The 27,423-nt window shown below is 48.0% G+C and overlaps 1 protein-coding gene across 1 annotated transcript in view; it reads left to right on the top strand.

Moving 5' to 3' along the window:
* Nucleotides 1-27,423, top strand: part of EFCAB11 (EF-hand calcium binding domain 11) — a 1,000,500-nt gene that overhangs the window by 61,959 nt on the left and 911,118 nt on the right. Inside the window, exon 2 of the mRNA XM_069637434.1 lies at nt 768-863. Coding sequence (XP_069493535.1) covers nt 768-863 — 96 coding nt within the window. The remainder of the gene's footprint in view (nt 1-767; nt 864-27,423) is intronic.

Below are 27,423 nucleotides of genomic sequence, written 5' to 3'. Positions count from 1 at the left end.
GTTCTGTTCTCCTGTGAAACTAAATCAAATTAAATGTGCAAGAGAGTTTGGGAGCAGAGGGAACGTGATGGGACATAGAAGGAAATAGGAGAAGAAAGATGGTGATGGGCAAGGTCATGGAGACCTTTTTTAAAGGCCAAGCAAAGAAAGTTGAATTACAAACATGAGTCAAGGGGGAGCCAATGAGGTGAGGCAAAAGCACGGGCAATAGTGTAGCGAGGGGATGGAGAAAAGAGGAGACTCATAGTTGAGTTATAGAAGGAACGGAGGAGTAGAGGAGTAGCAGGATGGCCATGGAGAAGAGGGGAGCAGTAGAACAGGTGAAAGAAAACCAGAGACGAAACAAGAATGTTGGTGGCACTAAAGGAAGGAAAAGGTCCTGCCTTTCAGATGTTGAAAAGCTGAAACCGACGGGAGCGGTAAAGAGCAGAATTATGACAGAAGAAAGGGAGCGAAGAGTCGAGAACAACACCAAGATGCCGATGGGGAGTGAAATGTGGAGAGAAGGGGCTAGAGCTAAAAGGGAGAGGCAGAGGGCGAAGCACATTGATGGCAGGGAAGAAGAGAATGCCAGTCTTGGAGGGATTGAGATGGTGTAAGTGGGCCGACATCCAAGACTGAATAGTGAGAAAGCAAGAGTAGAGTGACTGGACAGAGAAAAAGAGGAGAAAGTCTTCTCGGTAAACACAATTCTCACACAATATTATATTTTTGAAGCTGAATGGAAAAATACACGATGTGCAATAATTCTTAATATTGTTTCTTAGGTGTTCCAGCTTTGTGATGAAGACAAGAAGGGGTTCTTAAGTAGAGAAGATCTCAAAGTTGCTGTAGTAATGCTGTTTGGCTATAAACCCTCAAAGGTATTTTTATTTCTTTTTTTTTATCTCTTTGGAATCCACATTACTAGGGCTCTTTTGATACAGAAAGACGTTTCTTCCATTTATCCGAGACTGGCTACACAATTAAAGAATTAACAAATGTTTTTTTTTCTCTGGATGTCCGGTTTGGGTGGAGCCCGATTCATAATGTCAGGGTCACTGATTTCATGTTCTTAGTGAATCTGAGGCTCCTGTAGTTTAGCATATACATATTTGCAATGGTCACTTAGTGAATGAGTGTTCTGTCTCCCAATGTGGCCCATTTGAAAAACTCACAAAATGAAGAAATCTTAAACACTGAATGGCAATTATCTACACAAGCACTCAGCTAAACTGTAAAATGGCTCTTTCTCCAGCATTGGATCTTGGGTTCACATCCCCGTTGTCCGGCTGGGAATCCCCGGTTACTTTTGATTTAGTACTTTTCCTATGGAAAAACTTTGACACGAGTGTCGCATCAACGTCGTTGTGGGTGCTTTTGGTTCCCACCAATATGATGTCGAGTGTATGGCTCCACCCCAGCAACTTCCCATCAGATTTCAGCTGTCTTTCTAGCTGGCGGGATTTCTTGAGTTCTTTTCTCCAAAGATAAAATATCTTTCCACACAAAATTATATATTTTTTCAATTTATACTTCCACTGGAGCATCCGACGACTCATCTACGGTCCCGTGTTCGGAACATGGAGACCGTTGGACCGATAAAATCCTTGTTCAGGCCCTGTGACACTTGCAACCTACATAACGTATACAAAGGTGACGGGCATGCAGACTGTTTATACTGCCTCGACCCCAACCATTCACCAGAGGAATGTGCAATCTGAGTTTTTCACAGAAAACCCTTAAGGACAGAGACGGTCACCTAATTTCTTGGGTTAATGAAGGAACATACCCGGCATCGGAAGCAGGTTTGTCAAGAAGTGGGAGAGCTACCAAACACTCTGACAAGCGGTCGCCATCAAGCCACAGGTCCCAGTCTGAAGATCCTTTGGTGAAGAAACAAAAAACAGGTGAGCCAAAATAGTTGATGAGCCACGATAAGGCAACACACTAGCAGTCTCCTGCTAAAAAAAACACCAGTTAGCAGTGAGGGTTCCCAATCTGCATTTAAGCAATTGTCCAAAGTCCAGTTGCCAAACGTCATCGGCAAAACCGACAGATAAAGGTTCAGCCCCGTCGACTAAAACCATGTCCCAGTCGTCGAACGTACTCTCTGACGAAGGACCACCACAAATCCAAGTCGTCCACGAAGAACCCGTCTTCAAAAAACAAATAAAAAAAAAAAATTCGTCCTTAGAGTCCCACACTTCTAAAGAAGGTCACAGATCCTCTTCTGGACAAGAGTCCTCCACGAGGCATCCTCTGACCAAATCGTCATCAATACCCACATCGACGAAAAAAATCTGGACATCCCTCATCGACGATCCTCTCGTCGATGACCAAAAAACACAAATCTTCCGGGACTGAGGCTGCACTGCCATCAACCCTGTCAACTATTAGCACAACTGAAGCCACTGAATTACCTGTCCAACAACTACAACAGGACAGTATATCATCTGGCGGTAAAGGAATACTAAAGATCCCGACAAGGGATTGTGAAGAGCACAGACTATCTTCCTCTAGGAGTGTCTCCTATAACCTACTCCATCATCATGCCAGATGAAATCTTATAGCATGAAATAACAGCAGATTTTGAGCCTCCAAGAGAGGAGTGCCCTGGGGTCATGGACTCCGATTCCAAGGAAGCCAGGATCCTACCTCATTCAGGACGCACCTTCTGGTCGCCTCCCATCAAGAAGAGAGAAACACCTCTAAGGATGCATAATCTACCACCTGATCTACCATCAACCCCTTCGTGAACAGGAGGTATGACTCCACAATACCCCCTTGTAACCTGCAATCCTCACTCTCCCTGCAGGTGCTTCCCACTCTACAAACACTGCTGAGAAAATTCAATGCCAGGCCTCCACCTCCTCAGCCACAGGGGGTTCATCTATGTAGGAAAGACCAGGGTATACCGGGTCAGCAGGGATCAAGGGCATTCACCCAGGGACCGTGACTAAAGTCAAAGAGCCCAATCTCCTCCTATACTTCCACCTCCACGAAGGGCTAGTCTCTGAATAGGCAAACCAGTAGATACAGATCAAGACACAGTTCCAAGGGACACAAGCTCTACCGCCTCTTGAACTGCTCCTCGCAGAGATATGTGGGACACAGATGACCCAGACCAGGATACACAAGGTAGTCCAGCTCAACCCTCTCCTCTAGATGACATTGGGGCTTTCCACTCCATGGTATCTAAGGCGTGCCAGGAATTTGGTTTAACTTCTGCAGAAGAAAAGAAAGACTGCTTTCTTTTTGACCACATGTGTAAGCGAAGAAAGGCTGGGTTTTCTTTACCCATCCTAGATCATGTTTGGCAAGAAGGCCTACGTACTCTCAAACATCCATTCTCTGTACCGGCACTTAAAGGGAGACTAGACAAAAAATTGAAGGCACCAGATGCAACAACAAACTGTCTCACCTCACAGCCCTCTCCAGAGTCAGTTGTGTTGGCAGCAGTGGGTCGAAAGGCTCGTACGTGGCACAAATGTGCCACTCCTCCAGACAATGAAGGCAGAACAATCGATGCCTCGGGTAAAGTGCTCAGCATCGGGGCAACAGGTAAAGTGGCCAATGCCCTTGCAATAGTGGCTCGCTTCGATTGAGAAATGTGCCATCGCTTGACTCCTATATTAGAGCACTTGCCAGAGCAACAGCGGAAAGCAGCCATGACACTGGTGCATTTAGGTTAGGAGGCCTCAAACCACAATATTCACATCGTAGTGGATCTCGCAGAAATGGGATTCAAACAAATTGGTAATGGGGTCGTCCTTGGAAGGTAAGGATGGCTACGTTGCGTGACTTTAGACAGGAGGTACAACATAAGGTGGTTGACCTGCCGTTTAAGGGAGAATTAATTTTTGGTGACAAAATTGATGATGCCCTCCAAAACAATGCAAGCAGACGCAGATACTGCTAGATCACTAACCATCTTACAGGGCAGATGGTATTTTCGTTCCTTTCGAGGTGCCTCGAGTCAATCTTGTTTCTCGTCCTCAAGGGACAACAAAAACTACGGCAGATCCAGATACTACTCTCAGGGATACAAGAGGGATAGTACTCCCAGGGATACAAGAGAAACTACCAGTCCTTGCAACGCAGCAGGGAGTATCGCCATGGAAAGTGCAAACACGGATCAAACACCTCTCAAAGAGGTAGACGGAACAAGGCCCAGCAATGACTGCCTCAGGGACACAAAGGTGGGAGGAAATGTGGCGTTTCATCTCCACAAGTGGCAAGCAATTACAAAAGACGGATTGGGTGCTAGATGCCAGCCAGCACGGCCACTTGTGGGATTTCAAGCATGCATAGAAACATTTACCTCCCATAAAGGTATCGCCCCGCACCTTCCAAATCTACAACAGGAAATTTGTGAAATGTTAAAGAAATGGGTAATCGAAAGAGTTCCTCATTTTTGAAAGGGAAAAGGAGTATACTCCAGATACTTTGTCGTCAAGAAACCGGACGGGAAGTGGCATCCAATCCTTGACTTGCAAAGGTTAAACAAAAACATCAAAAAGCAAAAGTTCAAAACGGTCACACTACAAGAAGTCATAAAGGCATTACAACCCCACGAATGTCTAGCTGCGTTAGACCTCAAAGACGTGCACATACTTCCACATCCCAATACATCCAAGACATTGAATGTATCTCAGATTCAAGGTCGGCGAAAGTCATTACCAATTTCGAGGATTTACATGCTGCCTCAAATCGGCCCCCAGGACCTTCAAACCTGCCACTGGTGCTAGGCATTTGGTGCTCAGAAAACAGGGCCACCTCGTCTACCCATACTTAGACAACTGGTTGGTTCGAGTTCCAACAGATCAACAAACCACGGTTTCTCTGAGACAAACGGAAGCTCTTATCCAACAATTGGGATTTGCAATCAATTACGCCAAATCTTGCACAGTTCCATTAAGACATTTGGTGTTCCTGGGTGTGCAATTTCTCATGGGCCAAAGCCTTGTCAAACCCTCATCCGACAGAGTGAAAAAATTAAAAACCCTGACAAATTCCTTCACTCCAAACAAATCACGGTGCACAAATATATGGCTCTACTAGGGACCATGTTGTCCTGTATTCCACTATTAACCAATTGCAGGCTGAACATGCGGGCAGTACAAAGATTTCTAGTTTCCAGATGGTCCCAAAACACACGGGTCCTGGTCAGACAAAATGAGCATCACCCTGACTCTCTCAAACCCACTAAAAGGGTGGACAGTCCTCGACAACCTCTCGAAAGAGATGCTCCTAGTAGAACCCAACTACCATCTCACGATCGTAACCAATGCTTCCCTGGCGGTTTGGGGAGCCTACCTAGACGAGCACCAAGTCGTAGACCTGTGGACTCCAGAAGATTCCATCCTCCACATAAATATCCTGGAGCTGCGTGCGGTACATTGGGCCCTTAAGTTTTTCCTCCCTCTAAACAGGAATTCAGTAGTGCAAATCCTCGTGGACAATACTGCCACAATGTTTTATCTGCGAAACAAGGCAGAACCCGATTAAACACCCTGTCTCCGGATGCACAGACCATTTGGCACTGGGCTATTCACAAAAACATTCTGTTGCAAGTCTTCGCGGGATACACAACAAACAAGCGGACACCCTCAGCACGGACTCGAGGCAGTCCCATGAATGGCAACTGCACAACAACTAAGTATTCAGAATCTTCTCTGTGTGGGGTCATCCTCCTGTAGACCTCTTTGCCACACAGGGCAAAAAGCAGTGCTAGAAATTTGCGAGCAAGATTCCACGTCTCGGATCTCAAGGGGACGCATTCTCGTTCCCATGGACCGGCATGTTTGCATATGCGTTCCCTTTATTCCCTCATCAGGAAAACAATCCAGATGATATTCAAATATCATTGCAAAATAATTCTGGTGGCACCATATTGGCCCAAACCTGGTTCTCGGACCTCCTTTAACTGGCGGCAGACAATCCAATCCATCTGGGATCTCACGCCGATCTCCTATTGCAGAATGATGGGGTGATTCTACATCACGACCCGGGCTCCCTCAAACTAACAGCATGGCTCCTGATCACGTCGAATTCACCCACCTAAACATCCTGCAAGACTGCCGGCGCATACTGGCTGCAGCTATGGCTCTGTCCACTAACACTTTCTACAACCAGAAATGGAAAAGGCTCTGTACATGGTGTGCGCAGCAGCCCAAACTTCAACCACTAGCCATAAAACCTCAACCAATTCTCCCCTACCTACTCAAACTGGCAAAGGAAGGTCTAGCAAGCTCCTCCATAAATGTACACTTGGCTGCAATCTCTAGATTCACAAGGGAAAAGAGGATCGCCTTCTCTCTACAGCAACAAGCTGCTCAAACAATTCTTAAAGGGGCTTTTTTGCACTTTACCTCCAAAGAAAATAATTCCACCAGTATGGAGCCTAAATCGGGTCCTGGCTGGTTTCATGAAAACCCCTTTCGAACATCTATCGACGGCACACATCAAGCTTGTGATCTGGAAAGTGGCATTCTTAATCGCCATTACATCCTCCAGACTAGTCTCTGAACTACAAGCTTTAGTGGTGGATCCTCCCTATCTCCGATTCGCGAAGGACAAGGTAATCCTTTCCACCAATCCTCACTTCATCCCAAAAGTTCCATTGAAATTTCAGAAGAATGCGACCATCACCCTGACTACATACTTTCAAAACGCCACATCCCCAGCGGAGAGAGCTCTACAATCTCTGGATGCAAAAAGGGTGTTCAAATATTGTCTGGACCGGCCAAAATCATTTAGAGCAACAAAACAGCTCTTTGTTGCCTTTGGGCCCTTAAAAAGGGGAAGGCCATCACAAAACTAGGCATCGTAAGGTGGATATCTTCTGCGATTTGCTTCTGCCACGCAAAGGCCAACAGGCCACTGCAAACTGCAGCTAGGGCACATTCTACAAGGGCCTCAGCGGCTCTGTGGTCAGGAGTGCCCATCAAAGACATTTGCCAGACGGCAACATGGAAAGTGCCTCACACATTTACTGGGCACTACTGCCTACAACAGCAGCAATCATAAGACGTGCAGATGGGACGGGCAGTTCTTCAGCGGCTGTTCCAGTAAGGTGAGCCCCGCAGCTTCCGGGGTGTTTATTTTGTACTTACATATGTATACTTCTCGCATAAGGGCAGAAAAAGGCTAATGTTTCTAACCTTTGTTTGCCTGGTTTATCTCCTCCTAACATTTATACTGCTATAAAATCTATTTGCAGCATGTGAATCCATGAGATCCAATGCTGGAGAAGGGGGTAGTTTCTTACCTGTAACTCCATTTCTCCAGATTTGGTTTCTTTCATGGATTCACATGCGCCCTCAAGCTGTCCCCTCCAGGCAAACCTCCTCTACAGGGGGGAGGGGGGTGGTTAGCCTCTATCTTAAGTGGTTAAAATTTGGGGGAAGCTGTTGGGGCGGAGCTATACACTTGACGTCCTATTGGTGGGAACCAAAAGCAGCCACAACGACATTGATGGGACACTCAAGGTGTCAAAGTTTTTCCATAGGAAAAGTACTAAATCAAAGTAACCAGGAATTCCCAGCCTGACGATGGGGAATATTCACAGCATGTGAATCCATGAAAGATACCAATGCTGGAGAAATGGAGTTACAGGTAAGGAATTACTCACTTACGTCACTTTATTCATAAAAAGCATACATGAATGAATAATGCAATAAAATAATGAAAGAATGCTTAATAACTACACTTATAAGGAATGGAAAAAGTTTAAAAATATTTCACTGTGGAAGCGACCGCAAAAGAAATCCTCATCTCGACAGGAATGCACTGAAAAACCCCAAAACAGGCAGGCAGAGAGATCCGCTTCAATGGGCATGGAAGCAGTGCGTCCCCTCTTTCAGAGAAGCTTTCTGCCTGACTGTCCCAGTGCCCTTCATTTTAAGCCTCCCACAAATGTGTGATGGCATTTTCCAGAACTTTATGGCTTTCAAAGTCTCTACCTGTTGACGTTTCTTGTGGGCCCTCGGCCAGAGTGACCCATGGCAACCCCAAGAGACAAAACGCTTCCCTTTCTCATGAAAGCACGAAAACGGCTACATAACTTTTTTCTTCAGCTTTGCAAGATTCCCTCGCAACATTATCAAATACCAGCTGGCGCCTTCTTCAAAACAGTCCTTGAAGCAATGCAGAAGCAAGAAAACATGTTTGCCAGTGGAATAATAAGAACCACGTTACGAGTCCACATGAAATGCAGCTTTCACTGAGGCCTGAGAAAAGTGCAGATTTCACTGAGGGGTGACGAAAATGTCAATTATGGCTCTGGGAGCATTCAAAATGCACTGCGCACAGACACCATGTTTTAGTCAAAAGTATTACACTACGTTGTGAAGTTTTCTCAACAAATGGTATTTTATTATATTCAAAGGTTGGATGAATGCCTCACTATCCCTACCCTGACGAAGGATTTCCCTGCCTAAAATAAACTAAAGGAAACACTCCAAAAAAGGATATCTGTCCCTCACACTTATACATGTAACAAATAAATAAGGAAATGCATGGGAGTTGAAGAACAACAATGATTGAATTCACAATGTAACCTGTCTCTCTTTTCACAATGTGGGCGAATTCCTCTTCCCCAGATTTAAAACAGATACTTTGCCACAGTTCAACAAAAGGACACAAGGAAATCCTGTTTTCAACAAACATTCCAATATTGTTTTATGCCACTTCAACTTGTCAGCATAAAGTTCCTGCTTCCTGTCCCTTCTCTATACTCTTTCGCAACCTCTGCGATTCTTTCTCTCACCATTCTTCCCTCTGGTTGACTCACTCTGCAGGGCACACCCTGGATGTTCAGATCTCCTCAGACCTCCCCCTCTTGCCACGCCTCTCTCCTCGAGTGATCACTTTCTCCTCTCATCTCGCTCTACCCCTCAGGCCGAGCCAACCCCTGCACTGCCACCCGCCTTCTCAGTCATCCGACCCATGAAGCGTGTGTTAGCTGAGGCTTTCCCCATCCTGCGCCTCTGGCTGACTCTCATCCTGACACAGCCCTTTCAAACCTCCATTCTTCAATTGCTGACACTCTCGATGTACTTGGCCCTGTCATGAGGATCCGCTTGAAGCCCAAAGCCAAGTACAACTCTTGCTACGACTCCGACCTCGTCCCCCTTAAATGCAAGTAAAGGGTGGCTGAGAGGAAATGGTGGGCATCTTGTGCACCCTCTGACAAACTGGCCTGCCGGCTGCTCCAAAGGCAGTACTGACTCCCTGTCCACACTAAGAAGAGAGCCTACACCCAAGCCCGCGTCTCTGCGGCATCTAACCACTCAGCCAAACTCTTTAAAATCTGCAAGGAGCTGGCCAATACTGCTGCGGTCTCTACTTATCCTGTCCCTCCCAGGCCCTCTGCATGGCCCTGGCTTCCCGTTTTACCCCGCATCCCCAGGACATCCTGTCCACCCCCTGTTCCACTCCTCCTCCTTCCTCTGTTTCATCTACCTCTGGCCTTCCTGCGGCCACCTCTCCTCCTCGCTTCCCTTCTCTTCCTTTCCTTTGTTCACCCCTGACGAGGTTTCCAGACCAGTCCGATCTATGAAAGTCTTGTCGAAACAGCTTCTTCCCTATTCATCCTAAACCATCAAGGACCACATAGACCCCACGCTCCAGCCTTGGCCAACATTTGTAACCACTCTTTTGCCACTGGAACCTTCCCTTCCCCCCTCTGAAGCACTCTTGGGCACCCTCTTCTTAAGAAACCCTGAACCGACCCCCCCCCCCCCCCCCTCCTTTCCGGCTAACTATCGTCCGATCTCCATTACGCCTTTTTTTGGGCAAACTCTTGGAAAAGCTTGCCATCTCCCAGCTTAACCTTCACAATGAATCTGTTGGCTGTCTTCATGACCATCAGTCTGGCTTCAGAGCAGTCAGAAGCACAGAAACCTTTCTCCTGAACATCTGTGAAGATCTGCTCTCAAACCTGGATACTAACCACCCCTCTGTCCTCACCTGCTTTTGATACTGTCAACCATGCCATCCTGCTCAATCGGCTCCACGATAACCTGGGTATCACTGATCAGGGTCTGGCTGGCTGATCTCCTTTCTCTCTGACTGACCCTCCCAGGTCCAACTTGGGGTCTCTTGCTCTTTCTCCCTGTCTGGTCAACCAATATCTGGCACCTCTTGCCCATTGCATAGCCACACTTTGCTCCAACTTTCAGTGCTATGCGGACTACACTCTGCTCGCCTTCAGGCTCCCCTCAGCCGCCTCTTCTCCCTCTCTCATCCCGGATTGTCCTTCCACAATCCAGGAGTGGTGTGCTGACAATGACGTCTGCCTTAATGCCAGTAAGACAGAGATCCTCCATCGGCTCACCTGCACCTTCCTTTCCTGTCACTGTCCGGCCGCCCACTCTGGGCCCTCTTCCTGCTCCCACCTGTGAGGCTAAGAACCTCTGCGTCATCTTCGACTCCACACTCTCCTTCTCTCTTCAAATCCCTGACGTCTCTAAGAAGTCAAACTACCAGCTGCACCTCCCCCGAGGTATTCTTCCTTTCCTCACTTTCCCCCAGAAGCTCATGGTCTCCAGAGCTATGGTTCTCTCTAGGCTGGACTACTGCAAAAGCCTCTTTCTAAATCTACCTGCCTCTACTTTCCGTCCACTACAGCTCACCCAGAACAGGACTGCAAGACTTGTCCTTGGCCTCAAGCCCAGGGATCGTATATCTCCAGCTCCGAAATCTCTCCATTGGTTCCCAGTGCCGGCAAGGATCAAATTTAAGACCCTCTGCATTGTCCAAAAGGCCTCTGGGGCCTTGGACCTCAATAACTCCAAATCCCTCTACGCAAATATCTTCCTACTCGAGCGCTTCGCTCCTCCAACTCGGTGAGCGTCAGTCGCTTCTCCAAGCAACGAGTTGGGGGCAGATCTTTCTTCGGCTGGCGCCTCCTCTGGAGCAGCCTCCCTGCCTCTCTGAAACTTGAGCAGAACCATCTCCGGTTCCGGAAGCACCTCAAGACCTTCCTCTTTGCTTCTGCCTTCTCTCTTCCTCTCCCCTGCTGATCTTCTGTCTAATACTGCACTGGTCACCTGGCTACCCTCTGAATTTGGGCCCAGGTCCCTACCCGTCCAGCTGTACACCTGCATTGCCTCCTGGCACCCTCTGCACTTGTGGTCTGGATCTGTAACCCTACAGTCTCCTTCCTGCACTTATTAGACACCTGTTGTCTGCGCTTTTAACTCTTGCACTTGCCCCCCCTGCTGGCTGTACTACTTGTTGTCTTGATTTCTTGTCTTGCACTTCTCCGCTCCCCTGCACTTGCGCAATGTCAATGTCACTAGGCCTAGTAAGACCGTTGTTTTCTGTCCTCCCTCTGTTTCCCCTCCCCTCCCCTCCCTTCCCTTGCCTTGTCGCGCCTTGACACACTTGTGTATAGGCACATTATAAATGCCATATCATATCAGCATAAAAAGTATAAGGATTCTCTTCCTCCTTGAATCAGTTCTCACTTCCTCAATAGCAACTATACGTGTCTTGGTCAGGATGATACAACTTCAATCCGCTTTTCTTTTAGCACAACAAAAACGCTTATTAACTCTGTCAAAACCGCTTTGTAGAGCTTAGTTTACTCGCATGCCAGGCTTACTTCTCCAAAGAGTTGTCATATGGATATACTGCCCTGCCCGAACAACGTTTCACATCAAGAATGCTTTTGTGGTTTAGAACAATTGACAAGAGGTTCACAACAACTACATAGTATTCAATGCATTTCAACGTCAGCACTTGCAACAACTCTTCAGGGAAAACAAGATTCACATTGGTGTTCTTTAATATTCTTCTACAAATGATGCTCCTCTCCTTCTGGATATCCCTTCCCCAGAAGTGCAGCCTTTTTCCCACTGTTGTATCCCTACTGCACCTGTAACCAATGGCTGCCAAGGATAGGGTCTCTTTCTGCTTCTCCCTTGGCTTTGGCAATGTACATTTATACCAGCTTTCACCATAGGTTGGATAAGGTATGGGCAATGAGTCTCCAAGCGTTTGGACCTTTCATTAGCCCCCTTTTGCTGTTGGCAATATTGATTGTATTGTGCTTGCCTAGGTTTTAGTTTCTCTTGGCTTGGGTAATGCTTGTATGTCTTCACCTTTACCAATATTGCCCGCTTGGTTTGCTGGGCTTTCCACCAGCCCTTTTAACATGAGTCATTCTCCTTGGTTACATAATATTGCTTTTCACTAGTATGCAATTCGAAATTGCCTTTGGAATCACTTTCTCTCCTAAGCGAGCGCGTTTGCTGCTGTTCAATAGTTTGGTACTCAAAGCTGAGCTCTGAACTTCCTTCACTTCTATGCGAGCGTTGCTTACTTGCCACACGCCTGCATGAGCCATGCGAGTGGGGTTGGAGTGGTCCGGGGTCACTACACACCTGTGAACTTGGAGGGTAAGACATGTGACTCCATTTTCCCTCTCTCCTTGCAGGACTTCTCAATCGAATGGATTGTGTCCTCGCACGTATTACTCATGTATTACCCACCTTTTGATATTTCCATATCCAGCTTTAGCTGCTTTGGAATTTTTTCCCAGGAGGGGGTGCTGCGCATCGATACCGGTCGACTCTGTCTACGTCATCACTGGTATATAGCGCGCGCTGCGACCATTGGCTTCAGTTCTGTTTTTCCGAAGATCGACACACTTCGGGTTCCTTTGAGAAACCTATCAAATTTTGGGAAATATAGGGGCATTGTCATCAGCACCATCGATTCTCAAGATCAGGGTTTAAAAAATGCCACAACTGCGGGGTGAAAATGTCCTTTACGGACCCCATCGGGTGTGTCTGCAGTACTTGGGATCCAATCATATAACGTTGAGTGTGGATCCTGCCTATCTATGACAGTGAAACCCCTGAAAGAGTGTAGAGGGAAGTTAGCGGCAGGTAGGTCACATAAATCCCCTTCGACGACTATGTCGAAAAGGTGATCCTCAGTCTCGAGAGGAAAGCTAAAAGCGCTCTATCCAGGAATGGGTTGCTTGCCCCACCAAATCAGCCTTACCGGCTGATGGAAGAGATTCATGCTAAAAATGCTTCAAGTATTTCATGTTCTGCCATTTGGGCTGACCTCCGCCCCAAGGGTTTTCACCAAGTTGATGGCGGTGGTGGCAGTGAGTCTCGGGAGAGGGGGATTTGCGTCTAACCCTACCTGGACGATTGGCTGATCAGGGCATGTTCTCCCGTACAGGTCCTGGAACATCTCGGCTCCACCTGTCACTCCCTCCACAGACTGGGTTCTCCATCAACTTCAAGAAGTCCCACATGATACCATCTCAAAGGCTCCAATTCATCGGGGCAGTCCTGGATGCATCCTTGGGAAAAGCCTTGCCACCTGGGGTGAGGGCTCAAGACATTCTGCAGATGGTCACCAAATTCTAGAGGGTCCAGCGGCCTCCAGCCTTTGATTTGAGGTTGCTTGGCCTCATGACATCCTGCATTTTCCTGGTGCCAGAGGCTCGCCTTAGAATGAGATCTCTACAATGGGCTGTCGGGACTCAATGATCCTAGTTCTCAGGCAGGATGTCGGTCCTTCAAGTTCCAAGCAGAGTCACACAGGACCTTCTGTAGTGGGCCTTTGAGGAAAACATTCTGAAGGGATAACCCTTTTGGCAACCATGGCCGGAGATAACTGTAGTTACGGACGCCTCACTCACAGGGTGGGGGAACACATGCCAACGATCTGACAATCAGTGGTCGTTGGTCTCCATCGGAGTCCAAACTACACATCAACCTTTTAGATCTTAGGGCAATCAGACTAGCGCTGAAGGCCTTTCTGCCCTTTGTACGGGGAAGTAACATCCTGATAATGATGGAAAACACAGTGGCCATGTACGACCTCAACAAGGGAGGCGGCGTAGACTCACTAGCTCTGTGCAGAGAGGCAATGCAGCTCTGGTTCTTGGCAATTCAAGAAGGAATCTCCTTATCAGCAGTTCACCTAGCCGGAGAGGAGAGCACCACAACGGACACTGATCGGGCAGCGCACTGTCTCCCACAAGTGGAAACTAGCTCAGGAAGTCCTTCAAGAGATCTTCAGCCTTTGGGGAACTCCTCAAGTGGATCTGTTTGTGGCCAGTCTCAACCGGAAGTGCGAACTGTTGTGCTCCACGGAATTTCCCCCAATAGGAGCTCTAGGGGATGCGTTCGTAGTGGACTGGGAGTTTCCACTCCTGTATACGTTCCCTCCAGTCCCGTCATCCCTCATGTGATCAGAAGGTTGAGAAAGTTCTGGAAATCCATGATCCTAATTGCCCCGGATTGGGCCAAGAGGACGTGGTACCCAGACCTTCTGGGCATGTCCATCTGCCCCTCCCGCCCCCAATACGTCTTCCAGAAAGCGAGGACCTTCTCTTGCAAGGGGAGGGTTGGGTTCTCCATCCAGAGGCCAAGACACTCAACCTTCATGCATGCTTCCGAGAGGTTGAGCTATGAGGATTGGGACCGCGCAGAAGACTTAATGGAGATTTTGCTTTCGGCCAGAAGGCAAGCAATGAAATCCTTTTATACCTCTGCCGTTGAAACAAGTTCTGCAGCTGGTCCTGCGATAAGAATGTGGACCATTTTCCATGCAGCACACCTATAGTGTTATCGTTCTTGTTACACCTGGATAATCTGGGGCTCCAGGTTGGCGCAATTAAAGGGTATCTGGTAGCGCCATCTATTTTAACCCTTTAAGTGCCAAGGACGAGATATCTCGTCCTTGGAAGTGCATGCACAGTGCCAAGGACGAGATAGCTCGTCCTTTTTCGCACCTTGTTTTGAGCGATCCCTGCAGGGCAGGGATCGCTCAAAACTAATCCAACCCCCGGGCTATGTGAGGGGGAGATCCCCCCCCCCTCACTGCCAGGGGGCTGGATTACCTTCAGTTTCACGTCGGTGTGTGTAAAGCAAGTAATTCTCATCGCAGCAGCCATTTCGGGCTGCTGCGGTGAAAACAGAAGGTGAGTGTTCACCTTTCTCCTCCTCGATCTCTGGCTGTATTTCAAGCCGGAGATCGAGGCGGGTATTGTTGGAAAGGGGAGATTCTCCCCTTTCCAACGATACCCATTGTGTGGCATTGCGGCCCGCGGATCGGGCGCAGGGCGCGCGATCCGTGGGCAGCAATGTCACCGGATCAATACAGATCTGTTTGTGATGCGGGGGGAGGGGGGTGGGGTGCTTACTAGCTAAGCGACCCCCCCCCCGCACCCCCCCCCGTGGCCCCAAAGCATGGGGCCACAGCGCCAGAGACCCCTGGGGGCAGATGATCACTGCCCCCAGGGGTGAAAATGGAGAAAAAAAAATAATTCAAATAATTTGAGGGAAGGTGGGAGGGGGGTTTGGGGCCCTGGGGCCCACTAGGCCACCAAGGATAGAGCAAAAAGTGGTGTCCTTGGAAAGGGGAGGTTCTCCCCTTTCCAAGGACACCACATATATGAGGCATTGCTGGTCATGGATCAGCGCAGAGCGCTCGATCCGTAACCAGCAACCCACTGGACCACCATGGATCCGTTTGTGACTTGGGGGAGGGGGGGCTGCTTCAATTAAGCAGCCCTCTCCCTCCCCCCCTTCCCCCGCTGCCTGGCCCCCAAAGCATGGGGGCACATATGTGCACAACCCTGGGGGCAGAAGGCTGATCTGCCCCCAGGGAAGGGGACAAAAATAAAATTAAAAAAAACGTGATGGGGAGGGGGTTTGGGGGCCCTAGCCACCAGGGATTATTTCGTAAATGGTGTCCTTGGAAAGGGGAGATTCTCCCCTTTCCAAGGACACCCTGTGTGACAGCATTGCTGCCCGCGGATCGGGCGCAGGGCCCTCGATGCGCAGGCAGCAGTGCACACTAGACACCAGGGATGTCTTTGAATGCGGGAGGGGCGGGTGGGGGCTGCTTACAGTAAGCAGCCCTCGCCCCCCAGCCCCCAAAGCATGGGGGCACATGTGTACAACCCTGGGGGCAGATGGCTGATCATCTGCCCCCAGGGAAGGGGGTAAAATAAAAAACGAAAAGCACAAAAACAAAAGGGGAATTTTGAGTGGGAGTGGGGGGGGGGCTCTAGCCACCAGGGATATATTTTACAGAAAAGGGGGGGTGGCCCTCTCCCCCTCATCCCAAGGGGAAATGGGGGCACCCCTTGTAGCCCTCCCTGGGGGCAGATATCTGCTCCTACGAAGGGGCATCTGACCCCAGGGAGGGCTGCATGAGATGGCCCCCCTCCTGCATTTGGTGTGGGGGGGTAGAGGGTCACCCCCATTACATTAGAAAATTACCTGGCGGTTTAGGGTGCCCCACAGCCCCCCCCTAAAATGCGCTCCACCATTTTTCATTTTTTTCTTTGTTTACAAAACTTGCCTTGGCACAGAGGGGCACATTGGTGTGCCAATCTGCCGCCGGGGTGCCCAAACCTTACTGCTCCACCCACTGGGGGGGCCTGTCCCTCAATTTTTGTTGGCCCTCTTCCCCCCCCCCACCCCAATGGAGGTGGGGTGTACCTCACACAGCCGTTTGTAGGAGGCCCAGGGAGACCTGCACGAGGTGCCTCCGCCACCCATTTGGGGTCAGGGGTGAGAGGGACCCCAAACATTGTGGGACAGGCCCCCCAGTGGGTGGGGCAGTAAGGTTTGGGCACCCCGGTGCCAGTTTGCCACACCAATGTGCCCCTCTGCGCCAAGGCAAGTTTCGTAAACAAAAAAAAGGAAAATGGTGGACCGCTTTTCAGGGGGGGCTGTGGGGCACCCGAAAGGGTCTGGGAATTTTCTAATGGGATGGGGCGTTGACCCCCTCGGCCCCCCCCCCAGCTGCAATGGAGTGGGTGCCATGTCATGCAGCCCTCCCTGGGATCAGATATCAGCTCCTAGGAACTGATGCCTGAGGCCAGGGAGGAGTGCAGGACAGCCCCCCCCTTATCTGCCCCTGGGGAGGGCTACATGAGATCGACTGCCCCTCCAATTTGGCCACATGTGGATTCCCACGGGTGTCCTCTTTTGGGGAAATGCATGGGGTTCCCTGTTTTCCTTGCTGGCTTCGACACCCTAGGCCCAAATCTGTAGGTTGCCCACATGAACAAAATGGGATGTGTCGAAAGGCTTGGGGATACCAGTGGGTTACCCTTTTCCTTTTGCACCCCCGGTAGGTGCACCCACACATGTGAAGTACAGTTCATCGGGACACGTGTGGGGACGCGGGAAGGTAGGCCATGTGTTGTTGGCGGTGTGTTTCGGTGGGTGGACAGAGCGAAATGTCTGAGAATTGTCTTCATTTCCAGCCAATTTCAGAGACATTTCCCTGAGTCCACTCACCGAAACATGTCGCCAACAACAGATGTCATACCTTCTTGCGTTCCCAAAGGTGTCCTAACAAAAAAGGTACCTCACATGTGTGGGTGCACCTACCGGGGGGCGCAAAAGGAGAAGGGTAACCCACTGGTAACCCCAAGCCTTTCGTCACATCCCATTTTTTGTTCATGTGGGCAACCTACAGATTTGGGCCTAGGGTGTCGAAGCCAGCAAGGAAAACAGGGAACCCCATGCATTTCCCAAAAGAGGACACCCGTGGGAATCCAGAGGTCTGCCTTGCGCAAATTGCCTCCGTTATTATTGGCCACAATCCCCGACAAAGTGTGATATTTGGTGGGGAAAAAACACAATGTTCACTTTGTCTGGGGTTCTGGGTAATAAATCCTGGGCCGCTTCGCGCAAATCATACCTCTGCGGATTCCCACGGGTGTCCTCTTTTTGGAAATGCATAGGGTTCCCTGTTTTCCTTGGTGGCTTGGACACCCGAGGCCCAAATCTGTATGTTGCGCTTGTCTGGAGAAAGTGTCAAATTCAGGTGTGGAAACAGACTTGAGGTTACCTGTGTTTTAGGCTTTCCCCTTGGCCCCCGGGTAGGTGCACCCACACATGTGAGGTACCGGTTTTATCGGCACACCTGTGGGAATGCGGGAAGGTATAACATTTGTTGTGTTTGTGTGGTTTTCATAACGTTTTGACCCATTTGCTGGTGCCCTTTGTCACACAACCCTTTCATTTCCCAAATGTGACCTACATTTTAGTCGCTGCTTTAGGCACCATACACTTTTGTAAACTGCACAAGTCACCTACCCTTGAAAAGGTCTGCCTGTGCTCTTTCAAGAAAATGTGTGCTTGCCGTTCCTCAGCACATTGGTTTTCCCGATTTACACATGCAAAGTGCATCTGTTCAGGCCGTGAGCGTAAAACTCCTGTGTACCATGGCTCAGTGTTTGCCTTGTGGTATTGATTGTTTTGTAAAACACTACAAATAATGTGTGCTTTCCTAACTGCAAGAGTCGGGGGGAATGTAGAGGAGCATTGCTTTTCTCAAAATTCATAGAAGCCATCGCCGTACCAAGCCAACCATGTCCAACACATACACTTTTTTTTCTTTTTTTTTTTTTCGGTCATTTTCCCGCTTTTCCGCCAATCTATGGCATTTTCCAATACCTAGTGTTTGCCTGACCTACGCAAATCACCCCTTCCTAAACTTGGAATTTTTTCTACTTTTCAGAAATATATGCCTTTCTGTCCTGCAATTCGGCTTTCCTACCCTTTTCTCCCATTCTGTCCATGCATGTCCAATTGGCAAAAATGGCCAAAATCGCCTACCTCTCACAAAACAGTTGATAACCACATCAAAATATTTTTTTTTTCTGTTTCCACTCAAACTGTTCCTGAAAGTCAGGACATTGGGGAATTCAGCACAGCAAACCATTTGTTCCTAGCTCTTACAAGGAAAAAACCACAGGCTTCTTTGTACATCATTTTATTGGCATTTTTTGAAAAAACCCAACATTTTTGCCCTTTTTGCAGATTTTCTCTCACCCCCCTACAGCAACCTAGGATTCCTGGGTGGCGTTACGACCGCCTACATGTGGGGGGAAAAAAGGAGCCAAATTTGGCCAAGATATCTCATGTAACAAAAAAGTTTTACAAGGCTTTGAATGGCCACATACTGAAATCACCAAAAAAGGCCCTGGCACTGGGGGGAAATACCCATGGCACTTAAAGGGTTAAAGCTTGCCTCCTGAAGAGCTATCTTTCTTCAAATTACCACTAGTGATGACATTTCTGAAGGGATTGACAAATGTATTCCCTCTGATCCCATTTCAATTCCCGGTTTGGGATCTCAACTTAGTTTTGAAATTTCTTATGTGTGCTCCATTCAAGCCTATTCATTCCTGCCCTCTGAGATTGCTAACTCTGAAGACCATACTTTTGGTTGCTCTTACATCAGCCCGTAGGGTGAGTGAATTTCAAGCCTTGTCCTGCAAACCTTTTTACATTCTTCTTTAAGGATAGCGTGGTCCTTAAGGTTAAATCTATTTTAATTTTGTATTCAAAATGTCTTCGTTTCATTTCACTCAGAAAATCATACTACTGCCTTTTTAAGCCTCCACCTCATCCTGGAAAGGAAGAAGAGAGATTACACAGGCTTGACCCAAGACGTGCACTTAATTTAGACATTCTGGGTAAGTAGAAGCTGAGACAGGATGATCTACTTTTCGTTGGTTACACGGGCTATAAGTTTGGTATGGCGGTCACAAAACAAGCCTTATCTAGCTGCATCATTTTAAGAATTTCTGAATGCTACAGATTAGCGGGAAAAGCTACCCCTGAGCGTCCGAGAGCTCATTCAACGGAGGTATGGCTACTTCCTCTGCCTTACAGAGGGTAGTCCCAAGTCAGGATATTTGTGCGGCAGCCACATGGTCCTCCGTCCATATATTCACAAAGCATTATAATCTGGACTCTTCCTCAGGCTGGGAAGGTGATTTTGGGAAGGCAGCATTACATTCGGTGCATGCAATCCAATAAGGAACTCCTAAATTCTTACTTGAAACTGAAAATTCAGACTCCCTCCTCCAAAAATGCAAACACTGCTTTGGGAGTCTTTCAAAAGATTAGGAATATGTGGGAGGATACAATCTATTTGATGACCAACTTACATACCCGTGGTAATGTTCTTTTGATTGGAGGTTCCTCCCATGTATTCCTCATTGCCTCTCTCCGGGTACCCTGCAGTAGAATGTCCTTGTAGTTGCAGTTTAACACTCTTTCAGGGTGAGTAACTGTCTGGCATAAGGTACATCCCAGAGAAAATTGGAAATGCGCATGAAAACGGAACTGAAGCCAACTGTCGCTGCACGCGCTATATACCAGTGATGACGTTGAAATTGAGACGGAGGCCCTCGAAGGACATTGAGTCGCCAGGCATCGATGCAGAGCGCCCACTGTTGGAAAAGATATCCGAAGCTGGCTATGGAGATATCAAAAGATTAGGAATATGCAGGAGGAACATCCAGTGGAAATAATGTTACCACTGGTAAGTAACTTGTTCTTCTGTGGCTCCTTGCTTCTCGGCAAAATGCTTCCTTGGTACGCCTTCACCCGTGCCACCTGCATTTGGAGCGTCTTTTGCTCCGGAGATCCGCTGATGCATGCCAGCCCCCAGAAATCTCTTTGAAGGCTTCTGGTGCACGCCAGGCACCTGAGACAGCCTCTGGGGAAGGAAAGCTTCCCTTGGCTTTTTTTTCCCCGCTGCGCAGCCTCTGCAACCTTGGTCTTCAACGGGCAAGTTTCTCTCCTGCACGCTCCCCTCTGTGCAACCTCTGCCTTTCAGACTCTGGGAGTCACAGACCTTTTCAGGACCGACAGCTCCAATCTACCACAAATGGGTCTTGGTGTCTTCGCTCTCCTCAGCTGCAGTTAGGCGGTCTGCATGAGTCGCGCTGCTGCTTCTTCCTACTACTACTACTACTACTACTACTACTACTACTACTACTACTGCTCTTCCCCTGCTCTTCTTTGGCCTGCACCCAATGGAGTCTTTTGAGTTAATGATTTGACTACTTGTCATGATCTCTGCTTCCAAAAGATCAGGACTTGCCCGACTCCCTTGGAAGCAGACCCATAACCCCGGTTCCGAGTGCCAGCCAGTCCCAATTGGGACCTTTTGGACCCTGTCCTGGCGCCAGTGGCACCAGGCTCATAAAGATGCCCAGTCCCAGCGCTGGAAGCGCCGGGCTCATAATGCTTGGGTGGACTTACCTGCAGCAGACCATGCTGCTTACTTACCTGCCAGTTGAACCCCTGATCCTCTTCTGTTTGGGACTACTTTTCCTGTTGGGTGGGGCAGGAGAACACTGGAACTCTTCTGGAAAGCAGGAACTCTTTTCTTACCTAGGCGTGGCTGTGGAAGGAGACAACTAAGCACTACAGGAGGCTATTTAAACCACACCCGATGGATGAATCTTGCTTTGTGTTATTCTGCATTCTCTGCAGCAGAACGCTCATCGTGTCTTCTGCTTCTGATCCTGGGCCTAAGGAAACCAAGGCTTACCATCCTGGAATCCAGTCTTCAGCAGCACCTGTAAAGACAAAGAAAAAACAGGTTAGCACTACGGTCTTCAGGGGCAGCGCATCTCTTACCTGGTCCATCGGCTGTCACCAACGCCTCGCGCTGCATTCCGGCATCTGAAAGACAAAGGCTTACCTACTCTTCGCATGTTCCGGAGGTCTTCGCACTGCATTCCGGCATCTGAAAGACAAAAGCTTACCAGCTCTTCGCACGCTCCGGAGGCCTTCGGCGCTGCATCCCGCATTTGAAAGACAATAGAAGGTGCGTTTAAAGACATTGGGCAACTTTATTACTCACGTGCCATTACTCCTTCCCACGCCGAATCCAGTGGGTATTCCAGCACCCTTCAGCTTCTCTAAAGCTCCGAACTTGTACCTGCAAGATAAAAGGGACAGTTAGTGCGCATCGTGAAGCAGGCTACAAGCGCTTACCTACGTGCTTCCATGCGCTTCTATTCCTCATGCGGGTTCGATCCTCAACTCTCATCAGCCCGCCATCCGCCATCGCCGGAACTCTGCAAAACAAGAGATATCATTACAAAAGACTTTTAAGACATTTGAAGCGCCCAGAACTTACCGTTCGTGCAGTTAACGACGGACAGCAGACCTCTGAGGTCAAGAGGCCTGCACCCTTATCCAGTGAAGGAACTGGTTACGGCACCCTGCCCCGAGGCAGATGGAGAGCTCGGCGTTCACTTACCTAAGGTGAGGGCGTTAACCTTTGGGGTTCTACAGGAGAAGAGAAAGGGAAGAGGAGAGAGGCACCCAATAACCCCAGTTCATTAATCCCATATTTTCTATCTGCAGACATCTTACTCTTCGAGTCAGACATACAGTGCACAGAGGTCCAGCCCAAAGAGCCAACCGTGTGTTACACATCACCTTTGAAGATACGGCATTCACCCAGTCAAGACCGGCGCCTCTGCGGGAATCAGGTGAGCGTTACACTACTCCTGCAACATTGCACCTCTTCACCCATCTTCCTCAACCCAGTCCTTGGAGAATTATGGGACTTGAAATCCCTAATGAGTTTTCTGAGCTTGCTTTTCATTCTTAAACACAAGTTTATTCCTTAAAATACTCTTTAATGGAACTTCATTAAAATTAGTCACCATACTTGATTGACAAGGGATAGGCAATACTTTTAAGCTGTTATTATTTGTAGACTTTTGTTCACTGTACCTTTGGGCGCCAGAGAGGTCTTTCAAAGTCTTCTGCATTTTAGAAGGGTTTTGATTTCTACCTTAACCTAGGAGTTTGATTATGTTCACTTGTATGTAAATGTGTATCTTATGGAACAGCAAGATGGTTATTACAACAAGCCATTATATACTTTGGCATTGTGGAACACTCCTCCCTAGAGGAAGACAAATATTGTGTCTCATGCCACTGATTCCTCTCTCTCTCTTGGGCCTTTTCTCCTTCCAGGTGATCATCCCGTATAACACCACCCGCAAGCTCAGGATTAGAAAGCGTCTGCCTTCCCCTGGCTACCTGGAAGCAGACCTTAGGCAGGGAATTAGTGAGGAGACTGTAGGATTCACCACAGCTGTTTCTTAGCAAGTTCACTTTACTAAAGTATTCGTAGGTAGTTCTTTGTAACTACTTTTATCAAGTCGTATAGTTCAGATGTTGGGCTCTTCAATTTCTCAACTGTGTCTTTTACATGTTGGTTCTCTCATTTTATTCTTCTCTTGTGATCTTACTTTTTTCTATCCCCCTTCTTCCTTGGGGCAATTTTTCTTTTTCTCTTGTTAGTTAAACTTGAGGCTTTACCGTTACTCAATATCCATTCCTTTTCTTGACTAGGACAAATAGAACTGTTCCAATTATAGCTCTTACTCTTCTTAAGTATTTCCAACACTTGGTCTTTACTGGGACCAGTATGAATGTTCCATTTGTTATTTTCAGTCTCCCACCGCGTCTCGCACTCTCCCAGTTAACTTTCTGTCTCGGGGATCGTGTCACTGGGATTGCGGTTCACACAGGGCCTTATTCAGTTATTGGCACATCGTTGTCTTGGCTCTTAATTTCTTCTTCTTCGTTCGGCATGTTCTGCTGTGCCTTCAGGTAAGTGGTATTGGGATTGTTTAGGGACTCCTTAGTCCACCGGGCTCCGGTCAGAATACCACTTCTCACTCAGTCACTCCTTGGACACTGTTAGTCCTTTGTGTGAGAAACCAGGCATGAGACGCAGACACGGGGGATTCATGGTTTGGGCCAAACATGTTTATTAAAACAAAAGGGGTTTGGGAAATGCCCTTCTATCCCTATTCTAAGAGGTGTTTCCCTACCTAAAACAAAACTAAGGGTCCATCCAATGTCCAAAGCAAAACTTCCTGTGTCCAAAGAACTATTCTGGCTGCCACATTCTAAAAATCAACTCTAAGGTGAAAAGGAAAAATGCATTTGGCCTTGAGTAGTGTACAAATGTTCAAAAAGGAAATGTGTAATTCTTAACACAAAACGTTCCAGAAGGATAGTTCCTTGTTCCAGAGTGTGGTTCCCTTCCCCTGGATTGTTCTTCACTGTGTTACACTTTCAAGAATATCAGCTCCTTAAGTTTCTCTTGATCAACACAATTGGTATACAAAACAATTTGGCTGATAGTTTGTATCTTGGTAGGATATCTGGCATACTCTCCTGCCAGGTTTTCTCTCCTCTTCAATATATTTTAACTCCGCCTTTCGCCAGTCCTGCTGTATCCTTATCAGGACTTTCTTCGTGTTGTGGTTACCACTATTGAATCAGATACTCACAAGAGTTCAGAGAGAGGTGTAGAAGTGGTCTCGTGCTGCGAACCCCGTGAAATGAGATCTCCTGAAACAAGGTGACCTTTTTCTTTAAATACCCCTCTGGCTGTTCAAGAGTTCTAGTGAGAGCGAGCGTCAGTTATGCTGCAGGAGACCGGCTAAGAAATATGAAAAAGCATTCCATGCCCTAAATAACCAGATCGTTCTAGGAGCAACGGCCAGAGCCAAATAATGGAATGAGGATTCTTCCAATAATTGTGTCCCCAGGATCTGAGCTACTGCCAGATTCACATACAAAAAGGGTTAGAATATCTATTGAAATCGTGCTATCAATATTTCTCCCCGTCCTGATGAAGGCCAACTAGAACATTGTATGGTGTGGCCGCTTGGATGTGCGTACAAGTACCAAAAAGGCCGAAACACTCCGTGTCGACGCAACTGTTGAAACAACATCCGAGTAACCAGTTGAAAAGTGGCAACTGTGTATACCTGTGTGTAGCCACCGGGTGCTTTTAAGCTCGTGTTCATCCTCTGACAAACTGGCCTGTCGCTTGCTCCAAAGGCAATACCGACTCTCTGTCCGCACCAAGAAGAAAGTCCACATTCAAGCCCGTGTCTCTGCGGCATCTAACAACTCTTCTGAACCCTTCAAAATCTGCAAAAAGCTGGCCAACCCTGCTGCAGACTCTACCCCTCCTCCTACCTCTGAAGCTCTCTGTAATGACCTTGCCTCTCACTTTATCTCAAAAACCCAGTACATCTTGTACACCCTCTCCTCCCCTCCACCTCCTATTCCCCCTCAATCTGCACCATCTAACCCCCCTTTAACCACCTCCCTCCTTCTCTTACTTTTCCTCTCTTCTCCCCCGATGAGATCGCTAGACCAGTCCCATCTATGAAGGCCTCGTCAAAGCATGTCCATCCCTGTTCCTCTAAAATCATCAAGGACCACATGAACACCCTCGCCCCTGCCCTTGCTGATTTTTGCAACCATTCCTTTGCTTCAGGATCCTTCCCCTCCCCCTGAAATGCTCCCTTATGCATCCTCTTCTCGAGAAACCCACAGCTGATCCTTCTTGTCCGGCTAACTATCGCCCAATCTCCATTACTCCCTTTCTGGGCAAACTCTTGGAAAAGCTGTCCATCTCTCATCTTAACCTTCATTCTGATTCTATTGGCTGTCTACATGACCACCAGTCTGGTTTCAGAGCAGCCAGAAGCACAGAAACTGCTCTCCTGAACATCCATGAAGATCTGCTTTCCAACCTTGACTCTAACATTCCCTCTGTCCTCATCCTACTCGATCTCCCTTCTGCCTTCGACACAGTCAACCACACCATCCTGCTAAACCGTCTTCGTGAGAACCTGGGAATCACGGTTTAGCAGGATGGTGTGGTTGACTGTGTCGAAGGAGCCAAGACACCGATGTGCCAATAACTGAACCGCCAATGATCTTTGTCTGAATGCCAGCAAGACTGAGATCCTCCTCATCGGCAACCCTTCTCCATCCTTTCCCCTCTCTCTCTGGCCGGCCTCACTTGGTCCTCCTCCTATCCCTATCCCTACCTGTGAGGCTAAGAACCTAGGAGTCATCTTTGACTCCACACTTTCGTCCCCGCCCACATCTCTGAGGTCTTTAAAAAGTCAAACTTCCAACTGCACCTCCTCAGAGGTACTCTTCCTTTCCTCTCCTTCCCCCAGAAGCTCACTGTCTCCCAAGCTCTGGTTCTCTATAGGTTGGACTATTGTAACAGCCTCTTTCTAAATCTACCTGCCTCTACTCTTCCCACTCTGCAACTAATCCAGAACAGGACTGCGAGACTTGTCCTTGGCCTCAAGCCCTGGGATTGTATCTCTTCAGCTCTGAAATCTCTCCATTGGCTCCCAGTGGCTGCAAGGATTAAATTTAAAACCCTCTGCATTGTCCACAAAGCTTTCTGGGGCCTGGGTCCAAAATACCTTGAGCTATCCCTCCGCAAATACCTCCCCTCCCAAGCTCTTCGCTCCTCTACCTCCCTCAGGGTCAGTCGTTTCTCAAAGAAACGAGCTGGGGGTAGATCTCGGTCTTCAGCCGGGGCCTCCCTCTGGAACAACCTCCCTACCACTCTAAAACTTGAGGAGAACCATCTCCGGTTCCGGAAGCACCTCAAGACCTTCCTCTTTGCATCTGCCTTTGCTCCCCCTCTCCCTTGCTGATCTGCTCTCTCTTGGCACTGTGCACCTGGCCACCCTTTGTCCCCTTGGACCAGGTACCTGCTCACCTTGTCACCCTTCTGCACTGCCTCCTGGCCACCCCTTGCACTGGGGACTGTAGCTGTACCCATATAATCCCCCATATTCTTCTTCTATGTACTTGTTTGACTTACCCGTTATACTGCCGTAAACACAGCACTTGCCACTTGCTGGCTGCACTGCCCGGGTTTAGGGCTCCACTCTCTATTTTATTTGTATTTATTATCTGTTTATCCTCTGCTCCGCACATTCCACTCTCCCCCTTCCATGCACTTTTACCCTTTCCCCTTTCCCATGCACTTGCACATTCTCAATGTCACTGGTTCTAGTAAAATCGTTGTTTGTTGTCACCTGTTCCCCTCCCCTCCCTTGTCGTGCTCTGAAACACTTGTGTACAAGCGCGATACAAATAAAATATCATATCATCATATATATATCTGCTAGGCAACCATTACCAAATAAAATAAACTGTGCTCTAATTAAGTGAAAGTGATCTGACATTGAATCAGACTAGACATAAAAAAGCTATGGTTGCTAGCGTACACCCAGAAAAACATTGTACACAATTTAAAAAGTGATAATGATATTTTGATTGCAATTAAAGCACCTTGAATACTAACCCCACCTTTGAGGCATACTTGAGAACAACCTCAGCCTATATTGTATGAGATAAATGCTGTTATGTTTTGATGTTTGTCATGATATGTATGTATTAATATTATGACTAAAGAGAGATTGTGCAGAACAAGTAGAAATAAATTATCTTGTATGCACAAAGACTATCATAAAGGTGCGGTGCATTTCTAATGATAAATTTGCACTGGAAAATAGTTTGACTAGAACTGGAGATGAGCGAGGGGTAGCTTTTCACTTTTCTGCTTTATAATACATGTATTTCCCCATTTCTAAGTGAAAGCCCCCTGTGTATAAAAAACGGAGGAGCTACCCCTTTTGTGTTAGTGTTCAAGAGTACCGACAAAGTTGTAGTTGGAGCAAAAGAGCAATTCACACTGCCTTGGTGTGCACCAGGCTGAAAAGAAGACTAAGACAGTTTTAGTATCTTTTAAGGCGGTAAGGTAAAATGCCTT

This window comes from Ambystoma mexicanum, chromosome 14 (assembly GCF_040938575.1).
Source record: "Ambystoma mexicanum isolate Mex_15411 chromosome 14, UKY_AmexF1_1, whole genome shotgun sequence".
In the NCBI taxonomy this organism is placed as follows: Eukaryota; Metazoa; Chordata; class Amphibia; order Caudata; family Ambystomatidae; genus Ambystoma; species Ambystoma mexicanum.
The sequence above is the reverse complement of the archived record's forward strand: the minus strand, read 5'-3'. Positions and strand labels throughout refer to the sequence as shown.